This window comes from Penaeus monodon, chromosome 11 (assembly GCF_015228065.2).
Source record: "Penaeus monodon isolate SGIC_2016 chromosome 11, NSTDA_Pmon_1, whole genome shotgun sequence".
NCBI classification, from domain to species: domain Eukaryota; kingdom Metazoa; phylum Arthropoda; class Malacostraca; order Decapoda; family Penaeidae; genus Penaeus; species Penaeus monodon.
Window position 1 is genome coordinate 9,637,324 of NC_051396.1, and position 17,349 is coordinate 9,654,672.

At 37.2% G+C, this 17,349-nt stretch overlaps 1 protein-coding gene and 1 pseudogene across 1 annotated transcript in view; both read left to right on the forward strand.

Moving 5' to 3' along the window:
• LOC119578438 overlaps positions 1–13,008 on the forward strand; it is a 72,129-nt gene extending 59,121 nt beyond the window's left edge. Inside the window, exons 3-6 of the mRNA XM_037926022.1 lie at positions 1–177; positions 7,990–8,063; positions 11,192–11,366; positions 11,834–13,008. The exon at positions 1–177 is cut by the window's left edge and continues 850 nt beyond it. Of these exons, the coding sequence (XP_037781950.1) occupies positions 8,013–8,063; positions 11,192–11,366; positions 11,834–13,008 (1,401 nt within the window). The 5' untranslated portion in view covers positions 1–177; positions 7,990–8,012. The remainder of the gene's footprint in view (positions 178–7,989; positions 8,064–11,191; positions 11,367–11,833) is intronic.
• A 49-nt stretch (positions 13,009–13,057) lies between these two features.
• On the forward strand, positions 13,058–16,737 carry LOC119578439 (annotated as a pseudogene).
• Positions 16,738–17,349: the final 612 nt, after the last annotated feature.

Below are 17,349 nucleotides of genomic sequence, written 5' to 3' on the forward strand. Positions count from 1 at the left end.
GCACGCGAATGATAATTATCTATAATGTATTTAAAGTATACTAAACATAGACTTTTTACCATCACAGTTCAAACGAAAAGACACAAACAATCAGTGAGTACAAATTCCTTCAACAAATTGCAAATCTACAAAAAATGCAGCAATAAGCAAGTGTTATACATCGAGAAGATATCAAAGGTGAGCTTTAAGATTCATGATCAAGATCCCTGTAAGAAATATACTTGAAATATCTTAGAAAGAGCAAGAAGAAGCGGTGATGAAGTTTTGTTATTTTTACGCACTTTCTCCATGTGATTTCTTTGTTGTTATTTGGTCCTTTATTTACTCCAATTCGTTGTTCATGGCTCTCGGGTTCTCACAGGTAATTCATTTGTTCCTTGGTGTTATTTTGGTTCCGACATTATTTTCGTTGTAATACTGCAGCTTCCGTGTCAAAATTGGAGTGTAAATGTAAATTGTGGAGTTCGTAAAAAAAAAAAAAAAAAAAGGGTTTCTTTAATGATGAATGATAACGTGATCTGTACCTGTGAAGGTTTAGTTTCTTATCCCTGCTGGGTGACATGTTGGACAGAAGATGATAGAATATAATGCCAGTTTTTTTTTATCTAGTACATTTGGTTGTGGCACTCAGCTTTCACTTCAAGTGCTGTGACAATATGAAGTTAAGTGGTTGTCCAAGACCCAGAGGAGGGAGAGAAAATCTGGTGCAGTGATTGTAAAGAAGGTAAATGCCCCATGCTGAATACAATTACATACTCAAATACTATAATGGTGGTAGGCCTACCAGTTGATCCCTCTCAGACCCTACAATTCATGTTGGCTCAATTAGAAGTTACAACATGGCAGCTCTCCAGACATTGAAGAATGCTATAATCGTGTGATAAGTGCTCAAAAAGGCAGGATCAAAGTTTCTTAATCAACCTGTTGGATCTAGGGGCATTGGATCCTGCACATAACTCAAAATCCAGGCATAAGGCTTACTCAAATGGTGACTCTTGTAACTGTGGTGTATAGGCATAGGCAAGGATTCCTTATCATATATGTATGTAGTCTACAACTCTCTACAGTAACAATGACAATAAATAGCACTTTGTTATTTGTGTCTTTTTTTTCTTTCTTCCTTTTTTTTATTATTATTATTCAATTTTCTATAATACTGCACCACCAGTCATAATGGGCAGGAATAGGTTCCTGAAAGTGGAAACAGTGTCCTCGCTAGAGCCGACACTCTTCCAATTAAGGCTCATGGATGGTTCATTCTGTTCTCTGTTACTGGTGGAAATAATGCAAGAGCCTATTCTTAAATGTCCATTGAGTCTAATCATCCTCCAAGAGGTTTGTGGTAATTCTCTACAGTGTGGACGCATTCACCAGAGACCGAGTCGCGCACTCCGCGTCACAAAATTTTATTCAACAATTTAAGTTGCTGTAGCTGGCCATGCCCTTTGGGCACTGCCTGAGGGGAAGGGTTGATGGGAAGCTCTAGCTGGAACATTATATATAACAGGAAAGTTATGGAATGAATTATGAATGAAAATGACCTGTATACATAGAAATATAAGCAGATTGTCAAACCTCATCCACATACACGTAATAAGATGGAACTTCCACTGTTTATGTGCCGACCTCTATGCACCATCTTGCCATACATACATAGATGACTTTTTGCCTCTCAGGATGAAAGGAGAAATTCTCCTTGTAAGGGGTAGTTGCAGGGGGCACAACCTCCATTAACTCTTTGACCATATTAAGCAACCATTGTTTCAATTCACACACTCTATGACTACAGTCAATGGCCATTGAAATATTTTCCTGTGTTCCTTAGGAGTGGGTATGTGTATCCTCATGCTTGTTTGGCCAAGAGATACTGTCATCAGTGTCCATTCCCTTTGTATAATGCATGTTTTGATAGGTACTACAGAAAGAAAACTTTAGAAAGGGAAATTTTTAAATGCTCGTAAAATGTGATTAAGTGCTCAGATGAACTTAAGATATTGTATCAAATTGAAATAAATCAATATCAGTCTTTTACTTTATCTTACCCAAGATGAATACAGATGGTAACAAGTGTTATTTATGACTGATATATATGTACTCATAGTGCATCTCCTTGCAAAATGAAATGCTATAATCTTGTGAAAGATGAATTGGTATGTAGTAGACATAAACAAAAATGTATTTTATCTATTTTATTATACATAATGCCACATTTTTATGTTAAATCACCCTTTCAAGTATTATTACTATGTTCCTATTAGCACTTACATTTCTTTGCTACTTAAGATGCATATCAGGGAATGGATGTGGATTCACACACACATGCATACACTGATGATTACATACTGTTTTGATCAGAATTTATGTGTAAAAAAACTAGTTGAGAGATATTTGCAAGATAAGATATGGCAAGTGGTGATAAACAAAATTTCACTATCACACTGACAGTTGATTAGTAGAATTTATCAGGGAAAAATACATTCATAATTATTTTCTGTCATGTTTAAGCATTAACTACTGATTTCATGGCAAAATGAAAATATTTTTTTGTCTGAACATTATCCCTCTCTTACTTTTGTTCTTATTATCACATGATAATATGTACACTTTCATTGTGCCATTGCTAAAGTAAGGATGATAATATGTAAATTCAAGTGCTAACTTTACTGGTTTTTGAACTCCCACTTACAATTGTCCAATATCAAGTAAAGCTCTTGGCCAATCAGAGTTTGAGTTTTATCATCCTGCACACTTGTAATGCTTCAAGAACTTTTTATTTAGAAAATGAAAGGGTAACTCATTGGCTATTAGGGATATATTGTTAATCTGAAATATTACCTAAAATTTTAGCTTTTACCTTAGATTTATTCATCTGTTTGCTTTCTTTCCCTCTTCCTATCTGTAAGCCCCCTAATCCCGTGCTTGTTGTTGTCATAGGGGTGCTTAGGAGACGGAGACTGGGGTACAATGTATGGGATCACTCCCATCTTATACCTGAGCCCTCGCCTCAATTAATATTACATGGTTTTTTCCTCTCACCCTTTTCATTCCTTCTTTTCTTCGTCATCCCCTTCTTCGGCCCATTTCCTAAGGTGTGAGAGCCATACCAAAAGGCTGAAAGGCTGGCTTTGTGTCAGTCATGAACGGCCTCCGGGAGCCATGTGTACAGTATTTCCTTGGTTAATTATCTAGCCCTTACTCCTCATGGAGACCCTGAGGATTGATGCCGTTTCTTCTCCTCATTTATATCAGGCTCACCATGGCCAATAATGAAGATGTTTTACCCATATTAGGGGCATTAAGACTTGCCCCTTCATTAACTTGCCTATCTAAATTTGATTTCATTGGTTTCCCGACCCCTGCCTTTCCTTTCACCATGGCTTCGATTGATACTAATACCCCTCCTCAGCAAACAGCCCTATCCATTCTGAATTATTTACCCAGGTCATTACTCAACCTTCAGAATACACCCCTTTCTCTCTCCCAACATCTTCCACTAATTCATCTGTTGCACAGTCTTCTTCATTGTCTACTCCGACCCCCCTTATAATTACTTTTCATCCTTATTGTTCTCCTCCCAACAGTACTCTACCTCTATCAAACCTTTTGAGTACCCATTTTGGCCCAGCCAAGTGAGATCAGTTCTTTGTGATTCTCCCTACAACCTCTTACTCTGACAATAACCTCTGGTTCCAACAATGTCTTCAAAAACAAATGGGGAACTTTTCCTTTCACAGTCATTCTGATTGTCCACGTCTTGTCACAGTTACATCTGAGTCCCAAGCTCATGCACTATCTACCTTGACTGACCTCAATGGTAAACCAATTCCTGGCCCTTTATTCCTGTCTCTCTCCTCCCTTAATACTTGTATCGGAACTGTTTCCATGTCTCCAACTGACTTTCCTGTCTACAACAAGGACCGATCAGACTGTGAAAATGTCTTACTAGCATGCCTTGATGACTATGATGCAGTGATATCAACCTCTTCCTGTCAATGCAGAAATGTTGGTGTTTTGGCCACCTAGTCAAACACTGTTGCTCCACAGCCCGCTCCTCTCTATGTGCCCAACTTGTTATGACTGTTCATATTGCTCTGCTCAGTCATGCATGTGTGCCAGTTGTGGTGGCTCCCATAATGTATTTTATAGGAGCTGCCCTGCCTACAAGCTCAAATCTGAAGTAGCAATTCTCAGATTCAAACTAGGTTAGGCCAGACAAGAAGCACACTAATGAGGTTTTTCTCTCTCTACCTATTTGAAAACTGTACTTTGCTCCCCTCCCATCTTCTCAAGAAGTCTCAGCATCTCCCCCAGTATCTCTTCCCTCTACCCCATACCAACCTATCTCGATTACCTGTCTCCTCCAGTCAAATTCCTTTTCCAGTCTAAATCCAGATACTCCAATCTCTACCACTTCCCTGGTGCTTACCCCTCCCCCTCCTTTTCATTCTACATGTTGCACCAGACAATATAAATGTTCCACTCCATCTTCTACCACATCCTCTCCTACACCCACCTCTCCCTCTGCTCCTAGGACATCTATTCCCTCATCTCCATCACATAAGAAAACCATTGTTTCTCAGACCTCTACACTTAACTCCTCTCCAGAAACTTTTGAAGACATCCAAAAGTTCATAAACATAACTTTATTTGCTCTACATTCAAGGTGTCTGCTGATATCCATCCTCCTCCTCCTCAAGTTCCCCCTATCCCTCTTCCTCCAACTCACCCAAAAAACACCCCATCCTCTCCTCCTCCATCTGCATCACCATTCCTTCTTCCTTCCTCATTATCCTTACCACCCCCACTTAAATGCTCACCTAACTCTCTTAAGTCAAAACAATGCCCTTCTGTGGATCCCTCCCCTCTTGACATTCTTCCTGATACTTCACCACCTTCCCCTGTATCCTCATTTCATTCTCAGGATTCTTCTCTTACTTCCTCAACTATCATTTCTTATTACCATTTGATTGTTCATAATAGCTCTTTTGCAGTTTTCTCATCCAGTGTGACTCTCCCTTCCTCAGACACATACTCTCAAATTGATCTCATCATCCCTATACCTTTAACCGCATCCTTTTACAAATCCCCACTGTATTTATTTTGCTCCCACTCTATACCCTCATCACTAATATTCTATCCTACAGTGTTCTACAACCTTCAACATCTAACTCATCTTATCCTGATACTTAAGTCATTTCCACCCCTTTTCACCACAATACTTTTCCATAGTGCTATATGACCTTTGATGTCTAGCACATTTGTATCTTCTAACCATTAACTGTTAACCACCATTCCTATCTGTAATGCCAAACCATAGGCATCAGTAGTGTCTTTGTCCACTGTTGAATGTAACCAATTGCTTAATTGATATGGAGCAGTTACTGGTTCACATAATAGTACTTTGATCACATCAATCTGGTGATATTTTTTTACTTGTTTATTCTTTATACTTAGTCCTCCTTCAAGAATGTATCAAATCACCTGGAATAAATACAGGGGAATGGATGACAAAATACTTATATTCCATTATTTTAATAATATGAATATGCTATAGTTCATTGTTTACACTGACACAGATCTGTAAGGCTATTACTGAGTGAGAGAGAGTGGCATCTTTCATGTCTCTATACAAGTTTTATGCTTAATAGGGTGGTTTTAATAGCCTCTCACAGTCTCTTAAATTTCACACTTGTTCATGCCCTTTTAGGAAGATATCTATATACATCAATAACAATATACATGAGTATTAGTAATAACAAAATATATAGCCAAGGTATGATTATGACAATCATAAGAAATATATACTCCATTATTATAAAAGGCTTAACATAATTGCTTACTACCATGTCCATGATGTGGAAGGTTATCATGACTGTCTATTTGTTTGTTATGTGGGACTATGGAATATTTGTGCCTTTAATTTTGATTATTTGACTTTTCTGACTCAAATTGTCATTATCCGTAAAACAATTTCACCCAAAAGTTATATACCTTTTCAGCAGTTATTGGCAATAAAGAATTCGAATTTAAGGGGTTAAGATAACTAAATCTGAAGTGATTGCTGAGCAGAACTATTGTCATTTTAACTCTCCAGTCATATTAGCAAACTATTCCACAGTAAGGATGGACCCACATTGACAGTAAGTTGGGTCAAGCAGGCTAAAGTAAGGTTTTTTATGACACTGTAGACTATAGTCATGGCCGTGCTGGCACCAGGCAATCACAAACTAACAAGGAGAGTTAATAGTCAACTTCCCTTGCTTGAAATTTAGTCTTTACTTAGTAAGAGCATAAAAGTTCACCCAGTAATAAAATGAATTCATTGAGGACATGCAGTTCCACCTGTTCCCCCAATCCCTTGCTGTTGTCATGGGAGGGGGGGCTTAGAAGACGGACTGAGACCCAATGTGGTGGACCACCTTGGTCCTCAGCCCTCACCTCAACTGATTTTGCATGGTCTTCTTTCCTTTTCCTTTTCTTCATCCCCTTGTTCTGTCCACTTATCCTTATCATTAAACTCATTTTTGCTGTTTTCACCACAATACTTTTATCATAATGCTCCCTACTCCCTTAACTACCCTTTTCACCACCATACTGCCCTCTAGTATGCCACTAATGACCTTCGATATGACACAGCCAAAAATTTTCAGTAAATAAAATAAATGCTCCCACTGACAGTAAGCAGGCAAAGCACTGGCAGGCAGGAGCTGGAAAGAGGCCTGGCAGTATATGTTCACTTGCTTTGTATTGATGGACTACATATGATATGTGGGGGTTATTTTAATATTACACAGCTAGAGAACTATTAACTTTTTCTTTTGCATACTTTGTTTTTAAGGTTGTTAATGTTCTTTTTCTTCTTTCTTCTCTTCTCTATCACTTCCTTCCTCTGTGTATTTTCTTTCCTCTTCTTTACACAGTGACTCTACTCCTCTTTCACTTTTTTTTTCTTCTTTGTCTTTGCTTTTTCTTCTAGCCATATGGGAACACTTCTTGGCCTTAAAAGTCTTTTGATTATGTGTATCCATAATAACAGTTTAGTTTATTAGTAGAGTTATGCATTGTGATGGTTACGCAAAAAATTTATATGGTCTTTAAATTCAGCTTCAGTCCCCGTAAATGTTCTGAATTATTGTGTGTCCATTGTAACTTCCAAATTCACAAGTTTCCCCACCCCGTCACCTGTGATGTCTTGAACCAGTTTGGGTACAGTCATAAAAAGTTCATGGGTGTAAGCAAGTGTAATTCACATTGATAGGTCGATGCTTTGTATTTTTGTATGGTCTGTGTTGTCTGAAAGAGGGCATTGTACCAAAGGGTTTGTTACTAACAATATCAAAATATACTTCTTGGAAAAATATGAAGTGTGAAATATATTAAGAATTTGTGTGTGTGTGTGTGTGTGTGTGTGTGTGTGTGTGTGTGTGTGTGTGTGTGTGTGTGTGTGTGTGTGTGTGCATGTATGTATGTGTGTTTGTATGTATGTGTGTTTGTATGTATGTATGTATGTGAGAGAGAGAGAATATTTATATGTATATATATATATAAAAAGTTCAATTTCCTTGAAATAAAAATGATTGAAACTAGTGGCACCAAAGGGGCCATATTCACTATTTTCCAGAGTTTTTCCAATCTTTTACTACTTGTCAGGGACTAGATTTTAGAAATTTATGAAGCAATTTGCACCCCTATATTTGTCAAGATTGATACCCATAAGTGTAACATTTAACAAATTCGTTTGTGTATATAAGTTACATTAACAGGTAGCATTATTTGATTAATGAAATGAAATTGAAGAAAATACTTTCTTGGATTCAAATGGAAATAAGAGAAAGAAAACATAGAATTTAAAATGATATATAAAAATAAATTAATAATCAAAAGTATGAAATAACCAGTCTGAGACAGCTGTAAATTTGTCTGTTTCTGACAATTTTACATATACATATAAAATGGGTAAACATTACTAATGTTGGTTATTGTCCACAGAGAAGCAAAACTGGACTCTCAGAATGGATGATCCCATGTGCAGTATCCCTCACAGTAGGGATGACAGTAATGGGGTAAGTGCTCTCTGTGTATACTCTCACCCCAAAAACCATTTATTTCAGTCTCTCTCTCTCTCTCTCTCTCTCTCTCTCTCTCTCTCTCTCTCTCTCTCTCTCTCTCTCTCTCTCTCTCTCTCTCTCTCTCTCTCTCTCTTCTCTCTCTTTCTCTCCTCTTTCTCTCTTTCTCTCTTTCTCTCTCTCTCTCTCTCTCTCTCTCTCTCTCTCTTCTCTCTCTCTCTCTCTCTCTCTCTCTCTCTCTCTCTCTTTTCAAAAAAAGCTGACCGCCCACTACCTGCCAGGAGGCCACACCAAGAGAACCCTCTTCTTCAGATGTCTGTCCAACGAGCATAAGCTTTCCTTGAAGTTTACTGATGTTCAGACTTTACAATTATGTTCATCTTTTAAGTCTGTTGAAACACTGATACTGGAAGCTTAACATGCTTTATCATGCAGAGGAAAGAAAAATTAGTATGCAAGTTGCTTATTGCATACACATTTTCTGCTTATTTCAATAATGTGTCATCATTTGATTTGTGATTTTAAGCAGTTTATAATAAATAGCCTGTATTCATTGTTTCTGCATAATGCAATATCAATATACTGGTGATTTATCATGTAAAATAATTCAGCCATAATATGAGATTTATCAACATGAGTATGATTATTAAGAACAGGGCTGTAGGGAAACCTTTTATTTTTATCAGCGGAAATGAGGCTTCATCTTTTCAGCCTAGCTATTGAATGATAACTGTCCGTTGAAAGCTATTCAGGTTACTAGAAATTGCTAATCAGCAGGTAACCTTGACAGATTGACACCTCACTCATTTCTGTACAATTAACATGTTTTTGAGAGAAACTTCTTTAGGGATAAGTAAGTGCCATGACATATACAGCATGCCTTCACATGGCCTAAATTTAGTGTGAGTGAGAGTTATTAGGCTTACAAATCAAATGCTGGGCAAACAGACTTAACACATAATATAGTTGTGATTCATCTAATGCATGGTGGAAGTTTGGAATGTTAGCTTAGATATAGTAAGGAAAAAAAATCAAGGGGATACCATATCTAAATGTACATGTTGATAGTGGAGTATGCATATTAAGCCACAGGAGGATGCAGTTGTGCGGCCAGTTCTTTGCCACTGTGCCTTTGTCCGTAGCACTTATTCATTACTGGCGGTGTGAACCCAGGCCCTTGCAATAGCAAAATCAGCTATGCCACCTAGGTTCAGTGTTCCATGCAACTTGCTCTCTATTAACCCATTGCTGATGGGTGGCATGTACGCACATGCCATGGCATGGCGCGACCATCTGCCGGGGGCACGTACGCACATGCCATAGAGTATGTATGGACATGCCAGGATTTTCTTCTTCTTCTTCTTCTTCTTCTTCTTCTTCTTCTTCTTCTTCTACAATCACGGCAAAAGATTATTTTTCTGCCAGTGAAAGTGTAATTAAGTCGGTTTTAACACTCTCTCATTTTTACCATGCAACAAACAAAAAAAATGCAACAAACCGACGATTTCAACTCCATGATGCCGCACACTGCTTATTTTATTCGGACTATAGACTGAATAATGATCAACTATGGAGTCTATATAACAACAAAAATACCCTTCAGTCTCGATTTATCAGGAAGTTTGAAGACTTGAAAAAATAATGAAAACTGAAAATACAACATATCTTCGTAGTATTACGAAGAAACGGCATGGGATGCTGGTATTTGGCATGAGTGGTCACGCATGCTAGGGCGCCGATATAAGCCCCCGGCAGCGAGGCCTGGGCCTCTATGAATGCTACCCGTCAGATATGGGTTAACCAGTTAATGACAGGTGGTATATGCATACAGGCCATATCCTGACTGGATTTCTTTTTGTGTGCTATGTGCACCCATACCACATGCATCAACCTGCTCTGAATTATGTTTGCCATACAGTTGTTCACTAGTACGGCTATGACTGCAATTGCTGAGGAGTTACAACCCCTTTTAGTCTCATTATTGGTAAAAAAACCCACAATGCAAAAACTAGATTTATTGAAAATGGGACTACAGTTTCAAAATCCACTTGGATTCCATTTTTTGACCTGAAGATGGAATCCAGGTGCATTTCGAAACTGTAGTCTCGTCTTCAATAAATCAAGTTTTTGCATTGCAGGTTTTTCTACCATAATATCAACATGGAAGAGTGTTTTACCATTCAGTCTCATTTTTGTTAAAAAATCTATGCTGTAGCCAAAATCACAGATAATGGACAAATGCAAGTATCTAGTGCTTCTGATTTTTCCCTTGAGTGCCAGACCACACACAATGCCCGGCACATGTTAGCAGCCAGTGTGAGTTCAGAAGACCACATCTATACTCATGTTTCCAGTATTGCACTTGCTGTTTTGTCCTTACTTAAACCAGAGTACCACGGTAGAACTTAGTACAATTAATTCCTCTCTTTATAGACACTGAGTATGAGGCAGTATGGACACTTACATTAACATATATATCATGAAATGATTATGAGTATGTAATCAGAATCACAAATACTCAGGTATGTACTTAATTAAGTGTTTGTACTGTTTACTAGCATTATAGACAGTCATTTCCTGAGTATATTAATTGGGTATTTTTTAACCCATTTCCACTGAGAACAAGTAATGCTCAGTGTTGTTTTTTTTTGTGAATTTAGTTTACACATAGGTGACTCCACGATTGCTCAGCCACCAAGGAGTCAATTAGTAGGCCTGTCTCACCTTACCTGATTTCCCCTTTCCTTGAGTTTCAGAAAAAATATGTATTTTTAATGCTATTAATATTATTGATGATGATTATTATTGACATTATGATTCTTTCAATGCTATTAACAATACTAATAGCAATACCAATGTTTTTAAATATTTCAAAAAATCAAGGAAAATAGTAAACAGGTTAGATAGGCAGGACTAGTAATAGACTCCTTGGTGACCCTGCGTTTGTGGAGCTATCTGTGTGTGAAATCAGTTAATGTACCAAAATCATAGTGGACATGGCATGTATGTCAATTCCATTCCCAGCAGCATTGGGTTTAAACAAAAGTAATTCATTTACTTCCAGCAACTTTCAAAACAAAGTATTGTTATAGCCTCATGAAATTTAAGGTGCATTCATTAAACAGGGTCAAATGGAAGCTGCTGTTGAAGAACTTGGCAGCATGTTTGGACATCAGGTTACGAGGGAGGAGATGATGGAGGTGCTGCTTGCTAACAATTATGACCTGAATTCGTCCATTAGTGCTCTTATTCAAAAGGGAAACAGACAGTCACCAGACAGAAGATATGAAAGTAGACAAGGTAGGTACCTTTTCCAGTAATGAAATCTTAAGTGTAGCAAGTTATCACTTTGGTTTAGACTGTTCAGACATCTTTCAATTTATTATGTATTACTTTGTGTGTATTGCCACAGATTTGAGTCAGGTTAATCTCCTCATCAGACAGTACATCTAGTTTGAATGGCAGTGTTACAATTTATTGTTCCTTTCTAAATGGTAGGAAATCCCACAGTGCACAAAGTAGATTTCTTGTGCATTGTGGGTTTTTCTTTTGTAGTATCAACACAGTAGAGTGTTTTACCATTCATTCCTTTCTAATTGTATCTGTGTTTCATTATTTTTTGGTTTTGTTTTTTACATACATTGTATTTTTATTCTGAGATTGTGTATAGTTTTTTATTCATTGGTCATCCATATATCCAACTTTTTTCTAACCTGAAATATTTCTTCTTTTCATGATTGTGACTGCTGTGGTTTTCATGAGGTAAGGTGACTACATTGGTGTTCAGTATGACTTGCCTGATGCTTATTGTTATGAATCAGCTCTTTTTTTTGGAAAGTGCACATGTGAACGCTTGCCAGTGAAGCGCCTGATCAAGGAGTGGTACATCGATATTGTGAAGAAGCGTGGAACTGACAAGCGAAAGCAGAATATAGGGCGGAGCCTTGCCCGCTCCCGAAATGTGAGTCAGTGCAGTGCCGATTCAACTGTCACAAACAGCATGGATAGTCATGATATAGGGGAGTCAAGTCAGGATCTGAGTGAGGATAGTCAAGATATCATACCAGATTTCTTTGACATGGAAATGGAAAGTGATTATGAGAACACATCAAGTACAAGTGCTTCTAGACAACAGACTTCAGGCAACTCAAGGGGCTGTTCTCAGGAGGATGCATTGCCATTAGAGATTCCTCCGCTTACTTTGAAGGTGAACAGTACAACAGATTCTAAGTGTGTTGCAGATAAACCTGTCTCTTTGAGCAATGGCATCCCAATCCCCAAGCTACCAAAAGAAAGACCAGAGAGAGAATACAATTTCTCCATTCCTCCAGTAAGCTCATGTTCTGCTGTGTACTCTGGTCCTAGTTTGGCATTCCTTGTTCAGTCAAAAGAAGAAACCCCAAGTCCCAACTTTTTACCCCAACCTTTGTCAAGTCATGAAAGTACTGGCCCAAGTTTGTCAACTTTAGCTCAGTCACATCTTGAAAATGCTGCCCCAGGCTTGTCATCTCTTGCTCAGTCTCACCAGAAAAGCACTGGTCCTGGTCAGTCATTACAGGCTCTATCTCATTCAGGACAGTCTGGTCATGGTTTACTTACTGCATTGCAGCCATCTTTGGAAATTAGTGGGCCTAATCTCTCAAGCTTGGCAGAGTCCAAGCTAGGGCCTAGTTTGTCAAGCCTACAGTCCAATCTGGAAGGTACTGGTCCCAGTCTTAATAGCATTGTCAGCCAAGAAAGCATTAGGCCAGGTCTTCCAAGCTTTGCTCAGTATAGCCAAATAAACAGTGGGCTTGGTCTTGCCAGTCTAGCTCAGTCAGCTGTAGGAGACACTGGGCCTAGTATTTCAAGCCTTGCTCAGTGTAATCAAGCAGGCGTTGGGCTTAGTCTCGCTAGCCTAGCGCAGTCTAACTTAGGAAACACGGGACTTAATGCCTCCTAGTCTTGTCATTCAATCCAAGTATGGGTAGTCTTGCAGCCTAGACAGTTAATTAGGAAACACCGGGGCTAGTCTTTCAAGCTTGGCACAGTCAAATCTAGAAGGCAATGGACCTACCCTGATCAACTTAGCACAGTCCAACCTAGAGAATATTGGGCCAAGTCTTGCTAGCCTAGTACAGTGTAATGTAGGAGACGGTGGTAGTCTTTCAAGCCTAGCACAGTCCAAACTAGGAACACATCCCAGGTCTTTCAAGCCTTGCTCAGTCCAACCAAACAGTAGTGGGCCTAGTCTTGCCCAAACCTAGCACAGTGTAACTTGGGAGACAGTACATATCCCATTGTGAAACTATAAGAGACAATGTTCAAAGCCTCTTGATTTTAAAATACCATACTTTTAGGGCTCCAAAGTCAGATAATCAATATATACAAATGCAATGGTGTGTTAACAGTAGCCAACATCTCACAGAAATGAACTGGCAATGCTCCATAATCATTGAAGAAAATGCTCCCGAGTGCCATAGATTTAGGGATGCCTGAGTGCAAGATTACTTCAGAGAAAATGAGATTGATTTGCCATCATTAGCAAGTCTGAAAGTTTCCTGTAAAGAACCTGTCATGCATCATTCATCACCTCGTCAGTCTTTTTCTTCTCATAGCAATATATCTCCACAAGATTTTCCATCAAATCCACATTTGCCTCCTGGGCTAAAGGCACCACCAGGACTGAGTCCTCCTCCAGGTTTAAATCTTCCACCAGGTTTAAGAATACCACCAGGTCTAAAAGCACCACCAGGACTGAATCTTCCTCCAGGTTTAAATCCTCCACCAGGTCTAAAAGCATGTCCAGGGAAAAATTTGCCTTCAGAGCTAAACTTACCACCAGGCCTGAATGTGCTGCCATCTCCAAACCTTGACCCAGCACTTGGTTTAATGACTCCTCAGAGACTGGAAGTGGAACCATTACCCAAAGCATTATGTGATTCAAGAGGCAGTCAGTTTATGAAAGCTGAAAATGGTCAAAGTGAACCAGAAAGCTTGGAAATGTTACTGAGAATGCAAGATGAGGAAGTAGACATAGCTGAGGAGATTGATTTACAGGCTGCTCTTGTTAAACATCCTGAGAAGAAAGCAGAAATTGATACTGACATTGAAGAATCTTACAGTGTTTTCGTTGAGCCTGTGGCAATTAAGTGTGATACATCCCTATTCAAAACCTCCCCATCACCATTTGGAGAGGTGATGGTCAAAAAGCCCCCACTATATCCAGTAAAAAAGGCTAGCTGAAAAAAGCTTTTCTGTTCCCTTTGAAATTTTCAAGTTTGACACCCCATCCCCTGATGAACTTGTACGTAAGGCATTGGAGGATCATAAAAATCCTGACTGGTATAGATTAGTTACAAGGGAAAGACAGAGTAGGAGATAGAAGTTTTTGACATTTAGATATTTAGTGCCACTGGAAGGGCAAATATGCAGGTAATACACAGTATATTCTTTTTTACTTTTTTTTTTTCAAGTTTGTTATATTTACATTTTCAAAAATGTAAAATCCTATGAGATATCAAGTGAGAAGTTTTGGTAAAGTTGGATTTTTCTATTGTACATGAAGGTTTGCTAGATATGTAAAGATTTTATGATTTGTGTATTATTCATCACTATTGTGATTGTTATTTGTGAAAAGTGCCCTTTCTTATAACAGAAAAGTATATGTAAGTATAACAGATTCCGTAGTAGTAAGAGTGATTGCCTTTAGATTTTTCTTTTTTTCTTTGCAGTATTTATTTGAGAATCATAAAACCAAGTTCTTTAGGGATTTGTTCACTATTGCAGTAAAAAGGGAAAAGGTACTCTTTCTAGAACTGATCCTAGAAAAAAGAACAGTATTCTTATCTGTAAGAGGTTTTAAGTGTGATAGAAGATTGCACATAATGTGTTCAAAGTATCAGATTCTTTAAAAGTCTTCTCATTAACATATCTTGCAGATATCGGGGAAGACCTATATTTTCAAATTCATACCTAGACTGAACAAGCTGAGTAGTTATTTTTATTGAACTTTTAATCATAATTCCACATCATAAAACCAAAATTTTTTACTCATTGATTTAATATTTTATTTATGTAATGTTTTTTTAATTTGTAATAAACTTCTGAGAGAGACAAGGAAAGGCTTCTAATTTTACTCTCATAATTACAAGTAAAGTAAAATATAGGTATTCTGGGTAAATTTTATTTATAACATGAATTCTTACAGCTCATTCTCAGTCAGTAATTTTTCTGTTGAATGTAAGTATATTACACTAAGTTCCACGTATTATTATTTAACCTGCATGAATTTTGGGTTATTTTATTTTAACTGCAAAATTGACCTGATGTCATTGCAATTCTGGTAAAAATCTAGGTACATAAAGTTCTTAACTTGTGCAGCATGGAATTTAGGGTGACATTAATGTACAAAACAATAGCTCTGAGTCACAAGCAATGGGAAAATGTACCCACATAAGACATTCCAGTATTAGGGTGATTATGCATAATAAGGTAGCATGAGATCTGATTTGTCTAGCTGTGACCTGGTAAGATGGGATTGAATTAGCATAACATGATTTATAGTAAAACTGAAAGCAATAATGCATTGTATGGTATTGTAGTTTGATGGTTTAACCTTTTTCCCTTAATTTTCTTGGAATTTGCTTATAGGTTCATGTAGAAATGATGTTTAAGTGTTAAATATCATTTTCAAAAGTCAAAGTGTATTTGATTAGCAACATATATTAAATATGTGTATGAAATGTAGATATTTTCAGAAATAATTTTTTTTATGTTTGATGTGGATTGTGTTTTGACTGTACAAGGGCATTTACCATGGAGCAGACTATTATTTTCTAAAGTTGCAATGAAATATTTCAATATCAGTATAGAAATGTTAAATGGGTTACTTTATGTGTGAACTGATTTTTATCATGTTTGCTTAGACTTTTTCTTTGGGGTTACCTTTTTTATGCTGATTTCTTTCAGATTTGGATGTGGACATTGCAAAATTAAATATCTTGAATCTTATAGCCAAAATATTGGGGGAACTTTAGCCATCAGTTTATTGCTTGTTTGTGAAAATTAAGCAATTTGTGTGAATTTTTTCTAGCATTTTCAAATAGAGATTTATGGTTAGTGATCAGAAGAAGAGTGCAAAGAGTAAAATTTAAACATATTATAAATGATCAGCTATTCTAGATAATGTTGGTAAATTGAGAAAAATAATACTGTTGCAATTATTGATGAGCTTTATCTACTCGTCATATACTTTTTGGATGACAGTGAGTTCAAGAACAAATTTGAGAGTACAGGTATTGTAAATAGTAACATGTCTTTTAACATTCACATTTTTTTCTAGAATGTCACTGCTTGCAGCCTCACTTTAAATTAGAACTCAAGATTTGATGTTGATGTAGGACTGTAGGTTTTATATCCTCTAGAAATTATAAATCTGCTGAAATGTTTCCCAGGGCCTAGTATAAGTTCTTTCAGTTGGATCCTATTCTGTGTACCAATCCTTTTCCTAGTGGTGTTTTAAAAAATTTCAGGCATTTTTATATGACTTTTTAAGAACTTTGGCAGTGTTAAGGCAGTTTAAAATAGGTCCCTAGGGCCTTAGGAGAATGAACTGCAACTTGTACTTAAAAGCAAATACATGAACACAGTAATCTGTAAATGATGATAGTAATAAATTAACGAAATGAAGTACAACCATCTCATAAGGGTAATCAAAATTTCAAGGAAAATAACAGAATTTTTATAGGTGTACAAATATTGCAACATTGTGATGTGTCTTTTAATGGTTATTGATAGTGTGGTTGTATTTCATTGACTAAATTCAAAGTCTACAGACATAGTTAGTCCTCTGCCTGTATTCCTTTTAATAAACCTCTCCTGTAGTAAAGTGTTGCTGATTATTGCATATATTGGTCAAAGGATTAGTTTTCCACAGACTGATTGCAGTGTTAGAGCCCAGGGAGAGAAAGAAATCAGGAGTGAAATGGCTTTTGGAGAGATTCCTTATTATTGTGCAAATTTTTCCTTGTTTTAAAGAAAATAGTTTGTTACAAAATGTTAAGAAAGAAACAGAAAAAAAAAAGAAGTACTGCTTGGACTATACCTCAGAAAGAAATAACTTCAGATAAGTATGGATATATTTTTAGTGTGTAAACTTTGCATCTTAGATTTGTACAAAACCACTTAACAAGAGTACTAATGTTGTCCGTACCTTCATGTATTTTGATTTTTAGGATGTAAATACCTACCCTCAATATAATTTTTTTTGTGTGATATTTATTTAAACTTTGTACCAGATCTA